This window comes from Oratosquilla oratoria, chromosome 9 (assembly GCF_046742065.1).
Source record: "Oratosquilla oratoria isolate Oo_2021 chromosome 9, ASM4674206v1, whole genome shotgun sequence".
In the NCBI taxonomy this organism is placed as follows: domain Eukaryota; kingdom Metazoa; phylum Arthropoda; class Malacostraca; order Stomatopoda; family Squillidae; genus Oratosquilla; species Oratosquilla oratoria.
This window is the reverse complement of record NC_134785.1, coordinates 47,340,397-47,357,737: the sequence shown is the minus strand read 5'-3', so window position 1 is coordinate 47,357,737 and position 17,341 is coordinate 47,340,397. Positions and strand designations below refer to the sequence as shown.

Below are 17,341 nucleotides of genomic sequence, written 5' to 3'. Positions count from 1 at the left end.
GTGTGTAAGTGCATCTGTGTGTGTGTGTGTGTGTGTGTGTGTGTAAGCGCATGTGTGTGTGCGTGTGTAAGTACATGTATATGTGTGTAAGTGTGTGTGTGTGTGTGTGTGTGTGTGTGTGTGTGTGTGTGTGTGTGTGTGTGTGTGTGTGTGTGTGTGTGTGTGTGTGTGTGTGTGTGTGTGTGTGTGTGTGTGTGTGTGTGTGTGTGTGTGTGTGTGTGTGTGTGTGTGTGTGTGTAAGTGCATGTGTGTGTGTAAGTGCATGTGTGTGTGTGTAAGTGCATGTGTGTGTGTGTAAGTGCATGTGTGTGTGTATGTGTGTGTAAGCGCATGTGTGTGTGTGCGTGTGTAAGTGCATGTGTGTGTGTAAATGTGTGTAAGTGTGTGTATTTACCTAGTTGTACCTAGTTGTATTTTACGGGAAGGGGAGCTATGCTCGTGGGGTCCCGTCTTCATATCTCATTTTATCTAAACTATTTTTAAATTCATGTATTGTTTTTGCACACACCACTTTCTCATTTTTCAAATCTCTTCTATAGCTGTCTTTTTTTATTTTCTTTCCGTGTCCTCTAGTATTTCTGTCATCCCATTTTATCAGATTCTCTCTGTCAGTAATTTCTATGCCTTTCATGATTCTGTAAATAGCTATCAAATCTCCTCTCTCTCTTCTTTGCTCTAGTGTCTGTAGTTCAAGTTTTTGTAGTCTCTCTTCATATGATAGTTTTGAGAGTGTTGGTGCCAATTTTGTAATTGCTCTTTGTATTCTTTCAAGTTTTTTTATACATTTTTTTGTACTTGGTGACCATATCGTTGCTGCATATTCCAATCTTGGTCTTATCAGGGTGATTAGGATTTTCTTCACCATTTCTTCATCCAGGTATGTAAATGCAACTTTGATTGTTCTTATTAGATTATAAGTTTCTCCAAAAATCTTATTTATATGTTTCTCAGGTGACATATTATTCATAACAATGACTCCCAGGTCCTTCTCATTTTCTACTCTTTTTATTCCTTCTTCTCCCAATTTATATGCTCCTGTTATTCTGTTTTTGCTTTTTCCAAATTCCATTATACTACACTTTTTTGTATTGAACTCCATCTCCCACTTCCTACTCCATTCTTGTACTTTATTTAGATCTCTCTGTAGTGATTCACAATCTTCTTCAGTTTTCACTCTTTTCAGTAATTTTGCATCATCTGCAAAGAAGCTCATATAGCTTTCTATTCCTTCATCCATATCATTAATTTATATAGCAAACATTATTGGGGCCAGAACTGTTCCCTGCGGAACACCGCTTATTACTTCATCCCATTTTGAGTGCTGATTTCTTATCACTACTCTCATTTTTCTTTCTTGCAAAAAGTCCTCCATCCAATTTAGTAGTTTTCCCTGTATTCCTCCTTCAGTTTCTAATTTCTTAAGCAGCTTCTTATGTGGTACTTTGTCAAAAGCTTTCTTTAGATCTAAAAATGCACAGTCCGCCCATCCATCTCTTTCTTTTATTATATCTATTAGCCTTGAATAGAAATATATTAGATTGGTGACGCATGATCGTCCTTGTCTGAATCCAAATTGCCTTGGATTTAACACTTTATTTTTTTCTAAATATTTTACCCATCTACTTTTGATAATTCTTTCACAAATTTTTGCTATTGTACTTGTTAGGGAGACTGGTCTATAGTTTGTAGGTTCTTCTTTATTTCCTCCTTTATATATAGGTACTATATTTGCTTTTTTCCAATCTTCTGGAACTTTTCCTTCTTTCAAGGAACTATTTAGTATGCTATGTATTTTGTCTGCCAGTTCATTCCTGCATTCTTTCAGTATCCAGTTTGCTATTTCATCTGGTCCATGCGATATTCTGACATCAAGATTACTCAAGTGTGTTAATATTTCATTCTTTGTTACTTCTATTTCTTCCATAGGGGGGACTTTCTCTTTCCATTCGTTCTCTTCAGGTTGTATGTTCTCCCTTGTAAACACTGATTTAAAATGTTTGTTCATAATTTCCGCCATTTCCATTTCCTCAGTGTATTCAACTCCCTCCTGTATTAATTTCTCCAAGTCTTGTTTGTTTTTCAGTTTATTGTTTACAAATCTGTAGAATAGTTTTGGTTGATCTTTACACTTTTCTATGATATCTTTTTCATATTTTCTCTTTTCCTCTCTGCACATTTGTACATATTCATTTCTATAACAGGTATATATTTTCCATTTTTCAGGTCTTCTGTCTTTTTTCCATCTGGTCCAGGCTTTGTCTCTTTTGTCTTTTAACTCCCTACAGCTTTTGTTGTACCAGCATTTTACATATTCTTTTTCTTGTTTTTGTCTTGGGACATACTTTTCCACTCCTTTTTTGTAATTTTTTGTCAAAATATTCCATTTCTCTTCTACTGCTGTTTCTTCTTTGTATATTTCTTCCCAGTTTTCCTTTTGAAAGAATTCTCTTATTTTATCAAAGTTTGTTTTTTCATACATCATTCTTCCTTTTCTGTATTGTTCATTTCTTTTCATATATTTTTCTTCATTAAGTTCCAGTTCAATCAATATGTGGTCACTTTTACTTATTGGTGTTTTATATTCAATTTTGTCCACTATTCTAGGTTCGGATGTAATTACTAGGTCTAGTCTCGATGTCTCTTCTTCATTTCTATACCTAGTGTTCTCCTGTATCCATTGTGTCATTGTATGGTCAGTAACTATCTCAAGTAGAGCGTTTCACCATGAGCCGTCACCACCCTTTACTGTCATTTCTTCCCAGCAGATTTCTTTGCAATTAAAGTCGCCCATCATAACTATTTTTCCTCCCTATTCCATTATCTTGTTTAATGTTATCTTTGTGTCCTCTAACATACTTTTATGTTCACTCTCTTCCCATGAGGCTGTTTTTGGGGGCACATAATTTATCACAAACTTTCTGTTCTTCTTATCTCTGTCTTCTACTTCCATCATTATCATCTCTACTGTATTCTTTCCATATGTGACACACTTCACGTTTATATCCTTCTTAGTCAGGAACATAACTCCACCCCCTTCCTTTTTCACTCTGTTTCTAATCCAATATTTATATGCATCATGTCCTACACTGTTGGGTGGTAGTGGACCTTTTAATTTTGTTTCTACAATTCCCATTATGTCTGGTTCTTTTTCTTTCAAATAATCATTCAGCTCATTCAATCCTGTTATTAATCCATCTATATTTGTGTAAGACACTCTTAGTTTTCTGCCACTTCCATTGTGTTCTCTGTTTCCCTTTTGTTTTTCTCTTGTATGTCGACTTTCTTTAGTTTCATATTCACTACTCTCCAATAGAATCTCTCTTTTTCTGACTCCGTTCTTATCTCGTTTTTTTCCTTTGATTCAAGTCTTTTCTGTTTTTCTTCCTCTCTTTCCTCTTTATTCATTTCCCTTTTTATCCATACCTTTTTATATTGTTCACTTGTTGCTAGTTTCCCTGTTTTGGATAAGATATTCTCAGCCGTAGTTTGTGACCTGAATTTAATCTTAATTGGTCTGATCTTGTCTGTACTATATTTCCCTATCCTGAATTTCTCTTCGATTTGTTTCATTATTTCTGGTTCATCTTCCTGAACTAATTCTAGTAAATTTCTTACTTTTTCATTTTCCTCCTTGATTCTTGTGGTTCTATCTGGGTTATGTTTCTCTTCCATTCCTAATATAATTATACATTTCTTTTTGTCTGCTAGGTCTCTTACTATATTCTCCTTCTGTCTCATCACTTTAATAACTGAGTTTTCAGTTTGTTCATTCATTTGCTGTCTGATTATGTCAGTGAATGCAACTTTGCTATTTTCTTGAATTTTTTTCCAACCCTCCTTGTTCTCCTTATTATTCTCCTTTAAGACTTTATTCTCATCTTTTACTTCCCTCAACTGTTTCTTTAATTCTTCAATTTCCTTAGTTAAGTTTTTGTTCGCCTTCTCTAGTTCTTCCAATTTTTCAACTCTCCGTATAATTTTGTTAACATCACCGAACCTACGCTCCAAGTCCTCGATCATCTTATCGACCTTCTCTTCTAGTCTTGTCAGTCGGGGTGTGTGTGTGTGTGTGTGGGGGGGGGATTTGTGTCCCCCCACCCTCTTTAAATCCCTGGAAAATATTCTCATCACTTTCTACTGTATTGCTCTTATCTATGCTTCTAATCTTTACGTTTTTATTAGACATTTCATCGTCGCTCAGCTGATCGGGGGGCCTTTTGTTTACCTTTCGCCTGTCTGCCTGGGCCAAGTCTACTCCCTCCTCATTTCCTTCCATTTCCCTCAGTAATCCCTCCCCTTTTCCTCTTTCCCTACTTTCCCACTACTCCACGAGCAATTTCCCCCCCCATCCTGTAAAAACAATAGGCACTTCTCTTTGTGTTGGGATCCACAGACTTCAATTTTCTTCAGAACGTCTTCTAAGCCGTCCATTCGTTGAAGTGTGTGTGTGTGTGTGTGTGTGTGTGTGTGTGTGTGTGTGTGTGTGTGTGTGTGTGTGTGTGTGTGTGTGTGTGTGTATGTGTGTGTGTGTGTGTGTGTGTGTGTGTGTGTGTGTGTGTGTGTGTGTGTGTGTGTGTGTGTGTGTGTGTGTGTGTGTGTGTGTGTGTGTGTGTGTGTGTGTGTGTGTGTGTGTGTGTGTGTGTGTGTGTGTGTGTGTGTGTGTGTGTGTGTGTGTGTGTGTGTGTCAGAATCTTTCAGCAGCTGTGTCGATTCATGACTGTCCATTCTGGTCATTCTCTCTGGTCATTCTCCCTTCTTCTACCCTTCGCGCTTCGGAGTTTTGAAGCTTCAGATTTTCCAAGTCTTGGTATTTGATGCTTCAGAGTTTCGAACTTCAATTACGGAAATTGGTGATACTCTCGCAAGCCACTCAGTTTTTTCAAACTGTAATTGATATATTAGTTAATCAGTTGTTTTTGTATATGTATAATTCAGCCAGATTTTACGAGTCACAAGTGATCAGTGACAATAATTCATCTATGAAATGGGCCATTTTAATGAAAAAATATCATAAAAACCTATTTTATTCTGAAAAAAGATTACACGTGAGTTTTGCCAGTCTAGCATAATTTTTGGTTGCCTAATATATTTCTGTGTGACGTCATGTCGCGCGATCGTGAAAACATTTCAAATGATATACTAAAAGGGGCATAATTCACCCATGACATTGAGCTGTTTTAATGAAAAAACACAAAAACCTAATTTATTGTGCAGAATAAAAGATTAAGCATGATTTTTCCCAGTCTAGCATCATTTTTAGCTGTTGCCTAATATATTCCCGTGTGACGTCATGTCGCCTGGTCGTGAAAACATTCCACATGATGATATATTAAAATGGGCATAATTCACCCATGAAATTGGGCTATTTTAATGGAAAAATATCATCAAGGCCTAATTCATTATAGAGAATAAGAGATTAAATATGATTTTTGCCAGTCTAGCATGATTTTTAGTTGTTGTCTAACATATTCCCGTGTGACGTCATGTCGCGCGGTCGTGAAAACATTTCACATGATATACTAAAATGGGTATAATTCACCCATGACATTGGGCCATTTTGATGAAAAATATCATAAAAACCTAATTAATTATAAAGAATAAAAGATTAAGCATGATTTTTGCCAGTCTAACATAATTATTAGTTCTTGTCTAACATATTCCCGTGTGACGTCGTGTCGCGCGGTTGTGAAAACATTTCACATAGCCCAATGTCATAGGAGAATTATTTAGTGCAATTATGTGAAATGTTCTCACCATTGTTCGACACGACGTCACATAGTAATATATTAGACAAACACTAAAAATTATGCTAGACTGGCAAAAATCATGCTTGATTTTTTATTCTTCATTATAACTTAGGTTTTTATGATATTTTTTTATTAGAATAACCCAATAACATGAGCAAATTATACCCATTTTAGTATACTATGTGAAATGTTTTCACGACTGTGCGACATGATGTCACACGGGAATATGTTAGCTAAGAATTATGTTAGAATGGCAAAAATCACGCTAAATCTTTTATTCACGTGTGTATATATATATATATATATATATATATATATATATATATATGTGTGTGTGTGTGTGTGTGTGTGTGTGTGTGTGTGTGTGTGTGTGTGTGTATATATTTATGTATGTATATATATATACATATATATATACATGTATATATGTACATGTATATATGTACATGTATATATGTACATGTATATATGTACATATATATACATATATATATGTATATATATATATATATATACATGCATATACATATGCATATATTCACATATATACATATACATATATATATATATATATATATATATATAAACATATATATATACATATATACATATATATACATATATATGTATATATATATATATATATATATATATATATATATATATGCATACCAAAATACACGTTATGATCCTTTTAGTACTTTCACAATTTATTTTCCCCAAGACTGAGGCGTAATTTTTTATTAAATCTAAGCTTCCAAAGCAGAAAGGTGAAGAGTTTAATTGTGGAAGTTAAATCCTATCAGGTAGAATAGAATCGTGAGAAAACACGATTATTGTTAAGAGGCTACCGCTTGTCATAATCTTTACAAATCCATTGAGACTTCGCATATTGTTACTCGTACCAAAAACACAATCCTTAACATTTTCCGGGAATCGACTTTCTTGAACAAACAACAAGTAAAGCCCATTGCTGCTTCAGCTTCTCAGCGTCTTTTCGCTGAAGCAATTGATTACAAAGGATTACAAAGGCGGAGCATGCCGACAGGAGACCTATTGATCCATATCTAGGTCGGATGCGAAAAAAATCATAACAATAATAAAGTAACAAATAAAAAATATATTAATGTAAATAGCAAATAAAATACACAAATAAAAGCATAGGTATAGTTAAATGATAAACAAACAGGTAAATAGTAAATAATAATAAATTGACATATAACTAATGATAAATGAAAATCAAACAGACAAATGATAACAAAACAAAAACAAATAATATAGAATAAATTATAATCATTACAACATCTTACTTAGGTGTTTATCTAAATGATTCTTCAAGCTTCGAACTGAAATACTTTGCACTACCTGTGCAGTAAGTTTATTCCATTCATTAACTACACGGTTAGCAAAGTTGTTTCTACCTACTTCCAAATTGAATCTATTTCCGGACAGATTGAGACCATTGTTTCTTGTCTGATTCTCATTCAATGTGAAAATTTTGTCACTTTTGATGTTGTCGATTCCCTTTAAAATCTTAAAGACCTGTATCAAGTCACCTCTGAGTCTACGTTTTTTTATGGAAAACAGATTCATATGTTTTAGTCGATTTTCGTATGATTTATTTTTGATATTTGGAATCAGTTTTGTGGCTCGCCGTTGTACTTTTTCCAGTCTGTCAATGTCTTTAATGAGATTCGGTGACCATACGGAAACAGCATATTCCAAATGTGGACGAACTAACGATTTATATAGCTTGTTAATGAGTGATGGACTTTTGAAATCAAAAGATCGCGCAATCAGTCCTAGAATTTTATTTGCTTTCTCAGATGCTGTAATACACTGCTTGGATGATTTGAGGTCGTTACTGATAATTACGCCGAGATCTTTTCCACTCTCCACTTTTGTTAACGAATTTCCAAATAACTTGCAATCGTGCTTACTATTATTTTCACCCATGTGCATTACCTTGCATTTACTTGTGTTAAATTTCATTAGCCACTTTTTAGACCATTGCTGTAATTTATCTAAATCTTCTTGAATATCTAATTGGTTTAAATGATCATTTGCCATTCCGCACAGTTTTGTATCATCAGCAAATTTGGAAACAGTAGATTTTAGTCCATGGTCTATATCATTTATATATACTATGAATAGAAGTGGCCCAAGAAAGGGACCTTGAGGAACTCCACTTGTAACATTTTTTCATCAAGAAGTTTTTTCCATTTAAAACAACTCTCTGTTTTCGACCATTCAACCAATTACTAGTCCAACCTGATAGGCTACCACTTATTCCGTGTAAAGCTAATTTAGTAAGTAGTCTTTCGTGTGGGACGGTATCAAAAGCTTTTGCAAAGTCTAGATATATCAAATCTATATTGTTTCTTTTGTCATAATTCGAGATAACTGTGTTGTAGAATTCGAGTAAGTTAGTCACGCAAGAACGTTTCCGTCTGAAACCATGCTGGCTATCATTTATCAAACGGTTACTTTCTAAATGATGTTCGATAGCATCTCTGATGATAGTTTCCATTATTTTTCCTACGATTGAAGTCAAACTTATAGGCCTATAGTTATTTGGTTTCTTTTTGTCACCTTTTTTGAATATGGGAGTAACGTTAGCTAGCTTCCATTCTCTTGGGACATCTCCGGATATGATGGATTTCTTGAAAATAATTTCTAATGGAACAACAATCTCATTTTCCATTTCCTTTAAGATTCTTGGATGCCAACCGTCAGGCCCTGGTGTTTTATTAACTTTGAGTTTGTCTATACACCTTTTAATTTTTTCTTTTGTTATATTTACCGTAGTGAGTAGGTTTACCCTAGATTTTTCACAGGTTTCAGTTTGGAGTTCACTTTGCGGTGTTTCGTTTACGAATACCGAGCTAAAATAATTGTTTAAGATATTACACATTCCTTCATTTGAATATTCAAGTTGACCGTCAGCAGATAATAGTGGACCAATGTGATTCCTAACAACCTTTTTATCTCTAATGTAACTATAGAATTCTTTGAGATTCTCTTTGGATTTATCAGCAATGTTCATTTCGTATTGTCGTTTTCTTTTTCTTATTGCCTTTTTTAAATCTCTCTGTATTGATACATAACTTTCATAGTTATTAGATGAACCCGAGCACTTATATTTCTTATAAGCCTGTCTCTTTTTAGCAGTACTTTTTTCAGTTTCTTTGTCGAGCCACTTTGGGAGAGCCTGATTTGGGGGACGTCTGTCCTTAAAAGGGATGTAAGTATGAATCATCTTAGTGAGCATATTTTGAAATATTTCCCACATCTGATCTACAGGTCTTTCGTTTAATTTTGCCTCCCAATCTGTAAGCTGAAGCTCCTGACATAGTCCTATGAACTGAGCTTTACTGAAATCAGGTATTTTAGAAACACACGTATCTATTCTAAAACTTTTTAGGAGTTTGAATCTAAGTTGTGATCGCTATTTGCAACAGATTCACCGACTTCTACATCAGTTACCATGCTTTCGTGGCTAGTGATCAATAGATCGAGTAAGTTTCCATATCTTGTGGGCTCTTTTATATGCTGAATTAAGTAATTGTCACCAAGAAAATCAATCAAGCGACTACCTATATGGCCATGTTCAAAGGTCATCCAATCAATGTTAGTAAAATTGAAATCACCCATTATCATTAAATCCTGGTTGCAGAAACTAGACAGTTCTTGATATAACAGTTTGTCGTCTGCTAATAATAATGTCTTTGGCCTATACATTACACCTATATTCATTTTTTGGCAATTTGTTTGGGTTAACTCAACCCACAAACTATCATATGCATCCTGTTTCACTTTCTCTAAAACGCAAGCATGAACATTGTTTTTAACGTACAACAGGACACCCCCCGCCCCTTTCTTGTGGTTTCTATCCTGATGAATGTGTTTAGATCCCGCAATAATAAATTCAGCTTCGAACTCTGTACCATTTAACCATGTCTCAGTTATTCCTATCATATCGAGATTTTTGCTTTTGACATACGCCTGTATTTCTTGAAATTTGTTCCTAATACTACGAGCAATAGAGTACATGGTTTTAAGAAACTTGTGATTATTTCTTTTTGACACGTTTTGAGTTTCAATATAATGTCTTAGGGTTGATTTACACTATCGGTCCGGTCGCGCTCCACTCTCGATACCAGTAGAAGTCTTACCATCAGTTACGAAGGAAGTGTGACTTTTCTGACGCCGAGTTGGCAATATTCGCTATTGCACTTGATGAAGAAGAAGAAGAAGGAAAACAAAATAGAAAAAGAAAGAGATTGTGGGTTCATCCTATGTTGCAAGATAGGAAGACTGAAGGAGAATTTCATACTCTGTATCCTCGTCTTATTGATGATGAGAGTAAATTCCACAGCTATTTCAGAATGAACAAAGGAACATTTGAGAAAATACTATCCAAAATTGAGGATGACTTGAAATGTACAAGAAGATGCTGCACTTCCTGGCACTGATGTGCTTGCACCATACGTTATAGTGGGAGATGAGGCTTTCCCGCTGAAGAGAAATTTGATGAGGCCCTACCCAGGTTCACAGACTGAACATAAGATAGAGAAGAGGATTTTTAATTATAGATTATCTAGAGCCAGGAGGATAGTTGAGTGCACATTTGGTATTCTACTGCAAACCTTCAGAATATATTTAAGGAAACTTAAAGCTATGCCTTCTAACGCTAATGCAATCATTACAATAACATGCATACTTCACAATCTGATACACCCAAATGCTGTTGCATTACCAGATACTGTTGTCAAACACAGTACGTCCAATGAGAGGAAGAGGGGGAAATGCTACAAAGGAGGCTTTTGGCGCGAGAGAAACACTGAAAGATTATTTCAGCTCCCCAGTTGAGTGAGCTAAGGAGATGCATTTCCGCAGTGGATAATAGGTTGTTATTATACATATGGAATTTCTTTCTTCGGTTAATAATGTGTATTTTTTTCGCTCAGTACCTTGGCAATATGATAAGTATGCAAACATTATCACTGTAGTGCAGCGAAGTCAGGTCATACAGCTCTGGTTTACCTTTTGACTAATTCTATTAGCATTTCATCTAAATCCACAAAATTAAAGTAAGTTTTGTAGGTTATATTGTATTCAGTTGGTGCTTATGAATATCCTCGCTGTACGCATTGTCATTGTATCAGTGATAAATAAAAAGAAAATGTATTTTTATCATTTTTCTAACTTTCTCATGATACCATTGTGGTGTTTCCTTTGGATTATCCATGGTTTGGTAGGACAGAGGGTAACACAACTTGCTTATATGAAGGGTGAATCTCGACTGGAGTGGAGCAGGACCGTGGCAACTGAGTTCACACTGGCGCTCACGGTCCAGTCTCGCTCCAGTAAAAATATCTTTTGACGGAACCGTGACCGGAGCGAGACTGGAGCGAGAGTGCCAGTGTGAATGCTTCCATTGAAATTAATGAGACAATATTGGACCGGACCGAGAGCGTAGCGGGAGTGGAGCGCGACCGGACCGATAGTGTGAATCAACCCTTACATTATCATTTTGTTTTTTATTTATATAGCTTGCTCTATATTATTATTTGGTCCTTCATTGACATTCAATGCCTCTTTAACATTTCTCCCATTAATATTAACACTTCCCCCATTAAGTTGTCCAGCTAGCGTAAAAATTGGAGATGAGGCAACGCTACTCTACAACAGCACTCTAATGTAGCAAGTAACGTATAAATTGGAGATGAGGCAACGCTACTCCCAGAACAACGCTCCAATGTAGCGAAAAAAATATATATATGTGAGAACGCGTGGGCAAAACATACGCTCGCGCTTATGTATGTTAAAATCTTGTACCAATTACTAGTTATTGGGGGTAACGGCCGTTACTGGATGTAATAATCGCCGATCCCAAGAACCCAATGTTTAGGAGAAAGACAAGAGGAACCTAAGGAAGACGTCAGTTGGGTAAAAGTAGCTATTCATTGCTAATGTTGCTATTCGTTGGAATCGTAGGTCAATAACAATAACAAATATCATATGGCTTATTTTGAGTTCAGCGCCGCAATCCCTACATAGAAGGTAGAATCTGTGTGTTTGTTATTTGATATTATGCGTTGATTTTTTTAGACGTCTTCTGCAACAGTCATTACTCCATGCGTAAATTCTCCCCACCCAAAAACCCCGATTTCCCACATTTCCCCCCAGATCGTTCGGGAGGAGAGGTAGGCCTAAGTGCATTACTTTAACAATTAATATGATCTTAAAACTACTCAATTGCGCAGGAAATGAAGTACACCATCGTTCATATCACAGCATTTATCACACATGACCCAGATATCAAGTTCTATGGTTGGGTGAATCGGTAAATTCAATTGTCCCCAATGATTTCAGCGCTCATTACATAGTAGTTACATGGTAATAAACTAGTCTATTCCATTTGTTGATCACTGTTGTAAATCAGGTTTTGTCTATTTCCTTCTTAAACCTAGTCGATTTGTACAATTTCGTTCCATGACTATGAGTCCTGCCCTGCTCAAGGATAATCTTGACCCGTTCGGACTTTTGATATTATATGATATGATGTCGCTGTCTTTGTTTTTCCAGTTTAAGTTAAGGTGCATAAACATCTCTACGTAACAAATTGTTGCCCAGTTCTTCAATCAGCAGTTTTGAATATATTGATATGTGCTAGGAACAATATCTAACAAATCCTATATTAGCAATCAAACCCCACATATCTTCAAAACATAACTGATGTTCTTAATCAGCTTATGATGCCTGTGAGCAAGACTTATTTTATACATGCCCAATCCTGGATAAAAAAATAGAAAAGAAAAGAAAAGAAAAAAAAAACACCAGTCCCGCTATCATCTCACCACTACTTCCTGCACATAACGATTGTTAGTAAACCACAGCTTGTGAAAGTTCAGATCGTAAGGAGGTGGATTTCAGGATTACGAAACAAAAACAGATTAGTTAGCCTACCCCTTGATAGAGCTTATGATTTAAGCATTCTTAGCTCTGTTGTGACAAATATAGTCGCTAAGTAGGGATAAACCATGTAAAAAAAAATCTGTGTGTATGTGTGTATGTATGTATGTGTGTGTATGTATATATGTATGTATGTATGTATGTATGTATGTATGTATGTATGTATGTATGTATGTATGTATGTATGTATGTATGTATGTATGTATGTATGTATGTATAAATGTGTGTGTGTATGTGTTTAATCCCCTTGCCCCTGTGTACTCATTTATATTGCAATACGTATCTTGATGCAATGTCATATGCACGCGGATATGAGCACCTCATGTGAGAGAGAGAGAGACCCGAGGCAGAGCACCACTGTTTGTGTTTGTGCTCTCACGAGGGAGCCCGGACTCTGGAGCATTTCTCCAGCTGCTGGGCAAGAGGTCATGCAGGAGGTCGAACAATTGAATGTCCCTAGCTCGCATTTGCTGCTGCTTCTCGAGGAAGGGTTCTGTGGTATGTCTCTGTGTGTGAGTGTGTGTGTGTGATTCACCATGGTCATTGGACCACGTGTTTGATTCGTGATCGACAGACTTTTCCCTCCCGGAAGAGAGCTCAGAGCTCGTATATGACCGGTCTATGAGTAATGCTGTGACCTTACACGTACACACACACACACCCAACTCTCCGCCCACGAGAGTTGGAGTAACAACCCGCAGCGCAGCGATACTGAAATTATTTCAGCCCTTGGCGGGATTCGAGCCCGGACCTCCGTAGTGGCAGCCGGGAAATCTACCAATTCCGCCACGAGTTGTGTGTGTGTGTGTGTGTGTGTGTGTGTGTGTGTGTGTGTGTGTGTGTGTGTGTGTGTGTGTGTGTGTGTGTGTGTATTCACTTGGTCTTTGGTCTTTGAGTGTGTGTGTGTGTGTGTGTGTGTGTGTGTGTGTGTGTGTGTGTGTGTGTGTGTGTGTGTGTGTGTGTGTGTGTGTGTGTGTGTGTGTGTGTGTGTGTGTGTGTGTGTGTGTTGTGTGTGTGTGCGTGTGTGTGTGTGTGCGTGTGTGTGTGTGTGTGTGTGTGTGTGTGTGTGTGTGTGTGTGTGTGTGTGTGCGTGTGTGTGTGTGTGTGTGTGTGTGTGTGTGTGTGTGTGTGTGTGTGTGTGTGTGTGTGTGTGTGTGTGTGTGTGTGTGTGTGTGTGTGTGTGTGTGTGTGTGTGTGTGTGTGTGTGTGTGTGTGTGTGTATGGCTCGGGTTCCAAATAGCGACTGTCATAACAGCGACTTCACAATCGCGATTCTTTCAAAACAGCGACCATCACAACAGCGACCACATAATAGCGATTGTATTATAAGAGCGACTGTCATAACAGCGACATTATCGCATCAACTGCATGTAACTGCTCAGTGATAAAAATTGAAACCCAAAGGGAATCTAAAACAACTTTTTATTTGGGATAACTATAGAAGGCACATGATTTAAAAAGAAAAAGTCTAGTCAAGCCAAACAACAGAAAGTTATCAAGCCTTACAATAAAAATCTGTCATCAAGTGATCAAGCAACGTTTATTTCTAAATTGTGAGCGAGGGCTCGAAGAAATTCCAGAAGATCATACTGATCTCGATTTTGCTGCACAGCAGTGATTCGTGCGTTCATTGTCACGTATTTTTTTCATTCGCTGAGTCAGGTCTCTGCCTTGTAGGAGCTGGGTTCGGTTCGTCCGTTGAAGGGCTTCCTCCCGTCTTAAGGCTTCGATGAATCGAAAGATGGTAGGATGATGGGTTTCCGTTGATCCCTGGAAAGCTATATGCCAACTCTCCAGCTGGTTGTTGGTTCGTGGCAGCCCTGCATCTTGCCTGGCTTTCACACTCCACATATGTACAGGAAACAATGGCTGTCGTCTGTCTCCCCGTCTGTTCCTCCGCCCCACGTAGTTGTCTTCGAAGTAATTCACGAGAGGCATTACTTCTGCTGGGTAGTCTGCCACCAATTCATCAAAGGCATCGCTCACTTCATCCACAGATAGAAAGGCAAGAGAAAGGAGCATTTTCAGTGCCATCCGAACATTTTCGTCTTTCAAATATAACGTTGCAGTCCGTTTCTTGAATCTTTTCTCCAGAGCGATTGTCCCAGGTGAAAGTAACAGCCGTAAAATGTGCGTTTGAGAAAATGCTTCAATGAGTGCAGCTTTGGAAGCTAGTTCAAAGTCGATCTGTACACTTCTTGGAGCTAGGCCAGGTTTCAGTGACTTGATCTCAGTCCACATTTGAGAGTATGTGACTTGTTGCTTATTTGGGAGTAGAACAAAAATGCAGGGAAGCACATTGTTTCGTATCAAAGCATGCACAGTGTACACTTGATAGAAAAGGGATGGCGACACTTTGAATGTACCATCACACATCCAGTGTTCAGAGTCATGTAAGGTCTGAAGAAACTGATCTGTGCTGAAAATAAGCATCCGATGAACATCTCCACGCCCACTGTCATGGAGCAGGAAGCTACGCTGGTCTGTTGTTTGCCTCAAATTATCAGGTATGAACAGTGCAGGAGGGGAGCGCATGGAATGTAGGATGTTTCGGCCACTGACGTTTCGGCCAGAACTCTACAGGGTACGACGTTTCGGCCAGTCCTCCAAATCTTGCTATTATTATTTACTTATTATTGAAAGAAAATGTATTATTAAAAAAATAAGAATATATATATAATTTCAAGTGACAATATTTTTGCACATACTGTGTGAAAACGAAATTAATTTTATGAAACAAATTATCTAAATTGAAATTATACAGTGCACCAAGTTATCTAAATTAAAATTATACAGCTTTCATGTGTGGACTAAGGTAAATGGTGTTATTGTTGCACAAAAAGTTGCCTAACATTGATAACATATCATAACAAGGAGTCTAGGGTTGGGTTGTTCAAAAACTAATTCTGGCGTTAGTTTATCTTGATGTTAAAAGTCATGGTAACGCTCTGTGTTACCATGATGTTTAATGTCAAGATAGATTTAACGCCAAGATAGTGCAAAAAATGATTTTTAACAACCCAGTCCAGAAGTTCAACATCATTATGAGCATGTAGGAGGGGAGCGTATCGAATGTAGGATGTTTCAGCCACAGACGTTTCGGCCACTGACGTTTCGGCCAAGACTCTGCAGGGTACGACGTTTCGGCCAATCCTAAATGTTGCTATTATTATTTACCTATCATTGAAAGAAAAATAATAAAAGAATTAAAAAAAAGACTTAGGACGTTTCGGCCAGTCCTCCAAATGCTGCTAATTATTATTTACTTAGTATTGAAAGGAATATATTATTAGAATTAAGAAAATATATATCATTTCAAGTGACAATATTTTTTGCACATACTGTGTGAAAACGAAATTGAATTCCTGAAACAAATTATCTAAATTGAAATTATACAGTGCACCAAGTTATCTAAATTAAAATTATACAGCTTTCATTTGTGGACTAAGGTAAATGGTGTTATTGTTGCACAAAAAGTTGCCTAACATTGATAACATATCATAACAAGGAATCTAGGGTTGGTGCTCAAAAACTAATTCTGGCGTTAGTTTATCTTGATGTTAAAAGTCATGGTAACGCTCTGTGATACCATGATGTTTAATGTCAAGATAGATTTAACGCCAAGATAGTGCAAAAAATGATTTTGAACAACCCAGTCCAAAAGTTCAACATCATTATGAGCATGCAGGAGGGGAGCGCATCGAATGTAGGATGTTTCGGCCACAGACGTTTCGGCCACAGACGTTTCGGCCACTGGTGTTTCGGCCAAAACTCTGCAGGGTACGACGTTTCGGCCAATCCTAAATGTTGCTATTATTATTTAGTTATTATTGAAAGACAAATATTATTAAGAGAATTAAAAAAAACCGACGACCGAGCAACCGACCAGAAAAATTCACTTTAGTGAAACATGTAAACACAAACAAATAAATATGAGCGATAGAAACATAAGTCTGCGACCTTTTGAGCATATTTCATTCTGAACCTATCTCACAAAGTAAACACAACTGAACACGCAAATACAAACACGAAAACACAAGCAATTGAAACATAAGTCTGCGACCATTCTGACCGGTTGATAGTAAAGTCGCTATTATTACAGTCGCTGTTATAACGCGGTCGCCGTTAAGACAGTCGCCGTTTTGAAAGTCGCTCACCTGATTACGTCGCCCTTATGAAGTCGCTATTATGACAGTCACTGTTTTGACAGTCGCTATCCTGCCCGGATGCCGTGTGTATACATTAGAAGTGGGATAGGTGGGTGTAACCCATCCCATTTGACTGGGCGAGTCCATGATATGTCCTGTGTGTGCATAGCTGGGCAGGGGAGTGTATGACTGTGTAGGTGTTTACCTTTGTTAAGGTGTTTAAGCACACATTTGCCTCCCTCGGTCAGATGAAATCATTATTCATTTCACAGAGGGAAAATCTCTCTCTCTCTCTCTCTCTCTCTCTCTCTCTCTCTCTCTCTCTCTCTCTCTCTCTCTCTCTCTCTCTCTCTCTCTCTCTCTCTCTCTCTCTCTCTCTCTCATGAAATCGCCGAGTCTATGTATACGAATGTTAGTTTTTATGTTTGTCTTGCAGATGTGGGAACACAAGACTTTATCTATAAACAC

At 37.2% G+C, this 17,341-nt stretch overlaps 2 protein-coding genes across 2 annotated transcripts in view; one reads left to right on the top strand and one right to left on the bottom strand.

Moving 5' to 3' along the window:
* Positions 1 to 12,100, top strand: part of LOC143028061 (uncharacterized) — a 23,634-nt gene extending 11,534 nt beyond the window's left edge. Inside the window, exon 2 of the mRNA XM_076189702.1 lies at positions 12,017 to 12,100. Coding sequence (XP_076045817.1) covers positions 12,017 to 12,100 — 84 coding nt within the window. The remainder of the gene's footprint in view (positions 1 to 12,016) is intronic.
* Positions 12,101 to 14,309: 2,209 nt separating this feature from the next.
* LOC143028060 (uncharacterized) lies at positions 14,310 to 15,260 on the bottom strand. The gene has a single exon (XM_076189701.1). It carries the CDS (start codon positions 15,258 to 15,260, stop codon positions 14,310 to 14,312), a length of 951 nt encoding a protein of 316 aa, XP_076045816.1.
* Between the last annotated feature and the right edge of the window lie 2,081 nt (positions 15,261 to 17,341).

What these genes read in the sequence shown, in the direction of transcription:
- LOC143028060 (XM_076189701.1), bottom strand. Translation starts at nt 15,260, where the DNA reads ATGCGCTCCCCTCCTGCACTGTTCATACCTGATAATTTGAGGCAAACA.